Genomic DNA, 9,845 nt, shown 5'->3' with positions numbered 1-9,845 from the left:
TCCCATATAGCATTGAGTTCTAGACTTTATAATAATACTAAAAATATAGATCAGAATAAAATTCTAAACTCTCAAGAAGTTAGAATACCCACTTATGATCTGCATTAATGCAAAATATTGTATCCATGTTGAGATAAAAAAATGTGAATTTTAAAATACTCCAGTTGAACAAATATTTTCATATCTTTTCATTTGGGACATTATGGGCATTCAGTTTCTTGAAGCAGAATTTTACATACCAGTGAAACACCTCACAAATGGCTGTCTAACATGCATGTAGTTTGTATTGTTTGCTGGTATGTTCTGGTAATACACACATTTGAAATCTTTTTCACAGTTGTTTCAAACTATAAATACGAGGAAGATATGCTTGTTGTGAAGACCACTGGCAGCTTTTCGCATCGTGACATGAGTGCAAACTACCAGAAAGATTTTACTCTTTCGGAAATTGGGTAAAGATTTGCTCTAATAATATTGTTTCTAATAGGTATAATTGCCAATGATGTGTTGTTACTTTGATCCCTAATGTCCCAGAGGGCTTTGCTGTAATTAATAAGAATCTGTGTAGCTACCCTGTCATTATTGGCTGTGTCTTTTTCCCTCTCAAGTTAGCTTGAAAGCTGTTCTCTCTCAGCATTCCTAGAACAGCTTTTCTCAGCAGCCACATTTCAGAAAGCTGCTGAGATATAAACACAATAGTTCATATTCAGAGCAGTTTTAGATCTGATCATCAACGTAGTTTTTTTCGCACTGGATCTCTCCGTCATCACAAGCCATTACTGAGTAATTTTTATTCACAAGCGCTGGCACTAGGGTTTACAGGGTTGGCCTTCTCACTGCCTGTTTTGATCTGCAAGTATTTTGTTGATACATCCAAGGGACAGAATCTGTGAAGGCAAGTACAAATGCAGATAAACAGTAGTGCCTATGCTTGTGTTGGTGAAAAAAATTGCATTAGCTTGTAGAAATCTATAGAAACCTGATGGTGGTACAGCTACAGGTTTTGTTTTGCTGCTGTAATTTAATGAAAATTCCCAACAGAGCTCAATATAGTTTTATCTAAAACAGGAAAGTTGGAGTGACATGAACTTTTGAATGTGTCAGGCTAAATTCTAAGAGATGTGGATAGCAAAACTCTACATTTTCTTTTCATGATAAAGACATTGTTTGCATACATATATATAAAGTAATAGGTGGTATTTTATGCAGACATAGTGCATTGGAATTGTACTTTGTGCATTCCTTCATAGCTGTGTATTTACTGTTGTTGTATTCTCATGGAAAACAGTGCATCACTAGATATCGTCAGCCCCGCTTTCACAGATGTCCATATGCGTTACCATGAGAACGAAAGGAGGTCATCCCTGTCAGTATCTTCACCTTCAGCTGGGACCCTGGGTTATGTCATTGAAGTGGATGACGAAATTCTCACTGGCAGAGTTTACTACCAAACTCAGGTAAGCTTGACACAAGCAATAAAAAGCAGAAAGGTTCGGTGTGGTCAGAGGAAAAGTTTCCTTTAAATTTTGTGTGTGTTTATGTTGAGATATAAATTAACCACCAAATAAAAAGTATATCATCAGTAATTAAACTTTTTATTTCCCACACTGGTCTTTCTGCTACTAAAAGTAACATCTGCGTGAAGAGGCTGTTTCAGCTTCTCCACACAGTTATGTTTGTCATCTCCTATGGTCAAGAAGACACACCCACTGAAAGTCAAGAAAGTGCAAAGTCAGTTTTAGATAAGCCACCCATCAGGTTTAATATGTAGGCGTCAGGCTACTTAGAATTAAAATAAGAAGTAAGTGGCCATTATAGGAATCAGGCCACTGGAAGGGGTCAGACCGTCTGTGAAGTGCCTTTCTTAATCCATTAGTATGATACAACACATAATGAGAATTAAAAACCTTACTAGATTTGCTAGCAAAACGTACTTCTTATTATCGTCATACTACAAGAATTTCAGAATCAAAATCTTACCTTCCAAAATGATATACTAATTTAGGGTTCGCAAGTGACTCATAATTCACTATTTACTACTAAAAAATGGTAAAATTTTACATGTAAATAGATTCTTATTTGAGGATTTCTTAATTACTCTGTAAATTGTCTCATTTATTTAAATAATTGAAAAATTAAATCTTTTAATATTTCTATATGAAAAAATTCTTTCTGAATTCACTTTAAATTATTTCAGGAATGAGTAAAAAGCTCATTTTCCAAAGTAATTCACCTACCTTATGAGACATGATAGGCATTTAATACAAAAGAAGGAAAAATCTTATTTAAAGTCAAATTTTAAAAAAGACCAGACTAAGTTATGTTCTGGCCCTGCTGTTTGAAGAAGCTCAAAGTAGTTTGTCTTAATATATGATAAAATTAAAGATGCAACAATGAGAATATTGAAATATGCTCAGAGATAATATTAGATTTGTTGTATATACAAGTTACATTTTTCTTATCCTGTTTTGTATTTTCAGTCTGCTCCTCAGAAGGACATTGACATATTAACAAGTGAGATATCCTTCAAGGAACCTAACTGGACTCACATGAAATTCAACTGGAACAAAGACGCTGCCAAAGACTTGCTCTTGGGTCTGAAAGAAAAAGTGCCTAAAATGACAAATGCAGTCTACAGGTATGTTAATCGGTATCATAAGGAGCATATGGGAATAGAAATTAGTGCTGCCACCTTAAAGATGAAGAACATGATGCAGAATAATGCTGACAAAGCATACACGTTTGCTGTGAAACAAATAGATGAAATAGATTCTCAGCTTCGCACAGCTGCCAACGAGGCCTCTGGCAAATATCAGGAGTTGAAGTTCAAAGCTAAAAGGCTGTATAGAAGAGCAGCAGATCAAGCTGAACAGTTCAACTATCAAAGAATAAAAGCAAAACTTTTGGATGTCACAATTGACATAATAGAAGATTATCACCAGAAAATTAAACACCTAATTGACTCGGCCATTGAATTCCTGAAAACCACAAAATTCCAGGTCCCTGGGCTGTCTGAAAAGTACAGTGGTGAAGAAATATACCTCATGACTACAGAGAAGGTAGCAAAAAATGCTGATTTATGCCTTTCAAAACTTCAAGAGTACTTTGATGCCTTGATTGCAGCTATCAATGAGCTGGAAGTCAGACTTCCTGCTTCTGAAACAATTCTTAGAGGTCATAATGTACTTGATCAAATTAGAAAAATGCTGAAAGATTTGCAGGACAAAATCAGGCAGACATTTGCTACTCTTCAGGAAGCTGACTTTGCAGGAAGACTGAAGCAACTGAAAGAAGTAGTACAACAAGTTTTTCAGAAGGTAGAAGAAATGGTTAGAAGCTTGCAATCCAAAAATTTTGAAGACATCAAAGTCCAAACACAACAGCTGTACAAAGATGCAATGGCTTCAGACTATGCACAGAAACTGATATCCTTGACAGAAGATGTTAAAAAATACATTTCTCAATTCAAAGATTTTAGTCAGAAGACTTTCCAGGACCTTTCAGAAAAGCTGCACCAGCTGCTCCTCTATATAAAGTCACTGCGGGAGGAATATTTTGATCCAACTACACTTGGACAGTCAGTGAAGTACTATGAGGTGGAAGACAAGGTACTAGGATGGCTGAAGAATGTAATAGATGTTCTTGTGGATTGGCACAACAAGAATGTTGGAGATCTTGCTGACTTGGTTACACGCCTGACAGACCAAATAAGAGAATTGGTGGAAAACTACAGCCAGGAATATTATGACCTTATAACTGATGTGGAAGGAAAAGGAAGACAGAAGGTCATAGAACTCTCATCTTCTCTTCAGGAAAAAATCCGATATTGGTCTGCAGCTGCTAAAAGGAAAATCGATGAACATAACAAGCAAGTCAAAGAAAAGCTCCGGGAGATCTATGGGCAGCTTACTCATTCCCAAGAAAAGCTAATCAGTGAGGCCAAAAGGTTAATTGATCTAACTATAGAAAATTACTCTGCATTCCTGCAATATATCTCAGAGCTTCTTCGTTGGTTTGAGCAAATAACAGCTGAGAGCATAAAGCCATATATAGCTGTTCGTCAAGGAGAGCTTAGAATAAATGTGCCCATGTGACTGGCAGTCAATTTACCAAATGCCCCAAAACAGCAGAGAGGAACTCAGAAACAAAGTGGAAATGATGCACATACTGATTCAGCAAGCCATTGAGAAAGGCTCCAGGGAATGGGAAGAAATGTAGCAATTCACTGATGAACAACTTGCCACTGAGCAACTGGTCTTCAGCAGGTTATAGAAAATATTCAACAGCACATGAAGAACTGAATGTACATGCAGAAGAGGAGAAGTAACAAGTTTGTACCACAAAGTATTTAAAAAAACCAGCAGTCAGTATACTGGGGCTTCAGGTAGATACTGTTTGAATCTGAATTTGTAAATGAAAACTTAATAATCTACACTAGGTTATTTTAATAAGCTTAATAAGCCAATAAATGAGTTCTTTATTACATTTTTGTGTCATTTATTACAGCTACTTTTACTTGGACCATAGTGCTTAATCCAACAGTTGTCAAGGTCAATGGGAAGTCTTTTCTTTGATTTCATTGTATGTTGGATCAAGCCAATAATGTGCAATACATATTGTAAATAGTCACAAAAGCTATGAAGTTCATAGAATAAACAGGTTTTAAGATAAAGGTCACATTCATAAGCCAGTTGAAGAAAGACTTGGAAACACATCTGATTCGCAGCATAGAAACACCTTCAGAGATAAATATGAGAGAAAAAGAAGAGGAAAAGAGCATGCACAAGATAAATTCTGGAAAAAACATCAAAAATTGAAAAATAACATAAAAATATAAGCATATGTAGAAATCTGACTGCTGGAAAACTCCAGATAATAATACCAATGTTCTGTTAAGAAAAGTTAATTTATGCCTATATCAGTTTTCAGACAACTATGCCAAGAATTTTAGATGGGTTTTCTTTCTACTGGCTAATTTATGTTTCAGAAATACAGGGGTTTCTCACCTGTTTCCCCATGATATTTCTGTTTTCACATCACATTGTCTATCTTTTACTTATTGTGAGTTTAGTTAATTGTCACGGTTTCACTGGTATCACGTATGATGGAAGTCAAAAAGTTTTCCCCTTCAAGGCTGAAGCCTCAACCTCATTTAAATGAATTCTCAGTTTAATGATGAATTTAGAGAATTTTGAAGTCACTCACAAAATAGGACTGCTTTTGATTGGAAAATATGTGGACCTACTATGGTTTATTTTCAGCTGTTGGAATACTATATAGACAGTCCTTGAGAAAGGCTTGCTAAGGCTGAAACAATATTGCCTCTTTGAGAATAAAGTCTTTGACAAACACCACTAGAAATTTTGTGTACATGTCTGTTTTGATGCAATCAGTTCAGTTCTGTGATATGGTTGTCACTTGTTCATTGATGGGAAAGCAGTCTGTTTTCATCCCATGGTATGATGAAGTACATACATGGCAGAATGGAGCACCACGACTTTGACATCCCTATTGATAAAGAATATTATTACCTGAGTAACTCTACCAGTAATGATTCTTATCAGATAAGCTACATGAACCCCAAAATCAGGATACACACACCTATCTAGGTGTCAGCAGAGTGGGCATCTCTTAGAAAGTAAGGTAAATCCATTTCCTCTTCAGAGCTTTCAACCATCACAATTGCAGCAATAATTCTCAGAATAAGAGATAGAACAGTCCCTGTGAACTGTAAAATAAGAAGTTTTGATTCTGAATAGAACTAATCTGCGTACGTCACCCTACCTGGGGGACTTAAAGGTATAAAAATCCCTGTTTACATTTTCCGTTGAGTATCCCAGTAAATAAAGATGTGGCCTGCAGAGCCCTTTCACCTTCATTCACAAGGAAACTGAAGCCTATGGGTCATCTAATCTTTATTTGATGTCAGATTGCACAACTCTTTTCCCTGAATTTCACAAATGTTTAAGCACAACCAGATTTCTCAGACACTGTCTGATTCTTGCTTCCCTTCGTCATGACAAACAGCTCTGTGAAACAAAGGACAGTAAAATAAATTATGAAACTTATGGGAGAAGAGAGATTTAAAGTTTTGTTTTCTTTTGTTTTTCCCTCATGGCTGTTTATTTCTGTCCATCATCCATAGTTCTTGGAAGGATTATAAATTCTAAAAAAGGATTTACTTGTAAGAAATGGGTTAACTGAAAAATGAATATGCCAAATAGCATAAATACTGGCTCTTTTTGGCAAGAGTGAAGCTTCCCAAGAGCAAACACAATAGTTTGCACACTAAACTGTGGTTAGAGGTTAGAGGAGATTTCCAAGCCTCATAGCAGCATTGCCGCCAATTGGATTAAAGCTCTCGGTGCAGTGATTGATGTCACAGCCATCTTGCAGTCATCCCACAGTTGGTTTGGGGAGGGCCTGGAAACACAACGTTGCTCTCAAAAATGAGGTCTTACTGGAACTTATCTGTTTTGTAAATCCCCACAGCAGAGAGGCCATCCCAAGCATCACTTTGAAAACACAGGCAATATTTAGACGCAGGAAGAGGTTGTTCATGTTTGCGTGTGTACGTCCCACAAGCATGCACAACCAGGTTTAGCTTTGATTTTCATAACTTTTCTTGTTGTTTGGTTGTTGTTGTTTTCTTCCAGGACATAGCAAATTTTAGCCTTATTTTCCATGTGATATGTTACAGAAATATGGACAAAACCACAGTTATTCAAATTGTGTTGCAATTAATTCCACTTATGAAATATTTGCAATACAGTAATGTCAAATATTATTAGTTCTATTTTGGCCTCTTTTCAGTCTTGTTTATATAATAGGAAATACTATATTTCATTAAATTGCATTGTGTGGAAGATAACAGGGAATCAGTAACTATCTGGGGCTCAGTGACACTGCTTCTTTTCTTTTTTTTTTCTATAGTCTTCATCATCTGAATTCTCATAAATGCTAGAGAGGCTTTTCTTTATAATTTACAGCAAGTATCAGACACAGAGCAGAACTGGTTGTAAAAGTTTAATTAAGTGAAACATTTTAACAAGAAATTGAGAGAACAATATGCCCTGCTCTAACTAAGTGATTGTAGAAATAACATTGACAAGAAACGTGTGTGTTCCTAAATGAAAAGCTTTTGCAGACGTAGGACAGCAAAAATGTTCCAGAATTTTAGATTATGCAACCAACTAGAGCTAATCTTTTATTAAGTGATTTAAAATTACATGTATAATTTGCTTCATATACAGAGATTCTACACACGTATCCACATCCACGCACAACATCATCCGCCTCTGTCTCTAAATTATGTTATTGATACTTTTAGAGCAACTGCCATTATGGCCTACTGATACCTTTCAAAATTTATATTAAAATATTTAGTTGTTCAGTAAGTGACACCAAATTCTGTACTACTCTTCTGCTGGCAGATTTATTGCTCAGGTGGGAAACCAGAATTTATTAAAGGCCGTACGGACATACAGAATTGCTTGTATTCCATTTCTGCACAGCCAAATCCTGCCCCAAATGAAATCGATAGCAAAATGTCTATTGGCCTCAGCAGGAGCAGGCTTTGGCCAGTTAGGTGTATAACTTAAGAAGCACTCTGGGATCCTGTAGGACAAAACTATATTATTATCTATAAAACTCCACACAAAAATATCGTTGAAAAAGCATGCAGACAAGAAAATTAATCACTAACAAATTCAAGTTAAATCAGAATGAAGTTTGCCTGTGCAACACTAACCAGAGCCTCTTTTATAAGTTTTTAATCAGTTTTACCTAGTATCACAGACAAAATGTGCCGGGGCCAAGAATTCTGGGTTCTGGTCCCAGGCCTTAGACATGGAAATATACATATACCTCTCATCACCCTTTCCCTTATTTCATTATCCATCCAAAGCTTTAAGGGAAACTGGAACCTTGTAGAATAAAAGCCTATGCTGGAAGTTTGCAAGACCAACCGAGCAAAGCCTTGAGCAACATGATCTAACGTAACGCTTGCCTCGCTTGGAGCAATGGGTTGTACTAGAGACCTCCCCAGCAACCCAACAACCTGAGTTACTTCGTGATTCTCTTGTGACTAAACTGATACAGTTTTAGGTTGCCATCCCTAAAACTGTACCTAACACTGTAACCCTTTGGTAAATGGTTTATGGGTAATTGGCTTCATCATCATTTTAATATATCCACATAAAAAGAAGTTTTATGACATCCCTGCATGTAAACATATCTTCATTCTGATTGCAGCCATGAGGCACAGTCCCCAGTACCACACTCAGGTGCAACCAGCAATCTGAATACTTTCTGTCATGAGCTTGCCTCTGTTCTGGCACCACGCACTGGAGTATTTCTGCTACAGTCTTTATATCCAACATTCAACAGCCCAGTTAGAGGATTGCCATAAGTTTTGAATGCGAGTGAACTGGTATGAGGGAGGCACATTTCAAGGGCAAGAAATGGAAATAGTGTGGTCAAGGCAAACTAGATCACATCTGTCCGTCTTTTATCTCTGGATAAAGCAACCTGGGTTCATCAGAGATGAACTAAGGGGAGGTAGGTGTCAAGGGGAAGGTTTGATAGGCTACAATTTCTGTTTTTAGATTGGCAGTAAGATATTGCAAGAGCTCTTCTACCATGTTTCTCTTCCAGCTGTCTCCTCTCCAGGAAATAGCTTCATCCTTAACCATATATAAAACACACAGACCCCCTGGCAAAGTGCACAGTTTCCAGGGTGTTTCCTGCCAGCTATCTCATATCTTTTATATAATAAATAATTTCCTTTGAAATTCAATGCATGTAATATTCATTTTTTATCCACCTGGACCATCTTCTGGAGAAATCTTCCCCAATTTGTCTTTAATATTTCTGGGTTCTGGGCCCAACAGAATTTGTGAGTCCAGAGGATTTCAAACTTGCTTTAACCTTTAGTGCTGGAAATCTTTTCTTTCACCTACTCTTGCACAAGAAGCAACACCTCACTGTTTCTCTTACTGATAAGAATCTCTCTGCAGTGGGGATGGGCCAAGGCATTCCCTCGCCTTTACTTTCTTTAAAGTAATTTTTCTCTGTTATCTTGCTCAGCATTTGGATATGGAGTTGTGTCCACAGCCAGCCAGTCAGTCCTACAACACTGGGTATGTACCTGCATGAATATAAGCTTCCAAAATTAAGTGGATAGGATAGTTAACGATGTAGGACAAATTCTTCATGGCTGATGTGATCATTCCCCACAATCGTATCTCATACTGTTCATGTGGTCCATACTCACTTTGCAAGCATCCTAAAATACCCTGAAGCATTCCAGAAATTGAAATCTTCTCGGTTGGTTCTGCATCTTTCCTCTCATAGATTTTTCATGTCAATTTAGACAGAAGTACTCCTCTGCCTTACCAAACCACAGACACTTTCCCAATACGCAGGAACTGAACACAAAAGCATGTTATCATTATTACCATTTATATTCTGCAATGAACTTGGTAGCTGTTAGACTAACAAACAACAGCATTAGTTCTTCTCACAATGGCTGGAGAAGGGTCCTCTGCTAGTCTGGGCATTGGCAGAGAGAGAGTATCAAGCACAGTGAGCAGCACTGCCACCACCAACTTGGGGAAGTAACAGAGGTCATGCGAGAAGCTTTCACCACGCTTCTGTTGTGAAGAATTTGCTAGATGTTTGCTGTAAGCAGAGACCCACCACAAGTTGTAACCTAATATTGATTTCCCAGCAAATGAATTGAAGGGGACATGCTACAAACAATCTTGAATTTATGGATAAATCTATTAATCTATACTGCCTTTGGGACTCAAGGAGCAAGTTCTGGTCTCTGAACAAGTGATATG

General features: G+C 37.1%; 1 protein-coding gene across 1 annotated transcript in view; it reads left to right on the top strand.

Annotated features, from left to right (window-relative positions):
• APOB (apolipoprotein B) overlaps positions 1-5,357 on the top strand; it is a 36,211-nt gene extending 30,854 nt beyond the window's left edge. Inside the window, 5 exon segments of the mRNA XM_017813032.1 lie at positions 338-452; positions 711-713; positions 1,277-1,457; positions 2,481-4,084; positions 4,086-5,357. Of these exon segments, the coding sequence (XP_017668521.1) occupies positions 338-452; positions 711-713; positions 1,277-1,457; positions 2,481-4,084; positions 4,086-4,218 (2,036 nt within the window). The 3' untranslated portion in view covers positions 4,219-5,357.
• Positions 5,358-9,845: the final 4,488 nt, after the last annotated feature.

This window comes from Lepidothrix coronata, unplaced genomic scaffold, assembly GCF_001604755.1.
Source record: "Lepidothrix coronata isolate B3197 unplaced genomic scaffold, Lepidothrix_coronata-1.0 Scaffold39, whole genome shotgun sequence".
In the NCBI taxonomy this organism is placed as follows: domain Eukaryota; kingdom Metazoa; phylum Chordata; class Aves; order Passeriformes; family Pipridae; genus Lepidothrix; species Lepidothrix coronata.
Note: the sequence above shows the minus strand (reverse complement) of the source record. Positions and strands in the feature narration are given on the sequence as shown.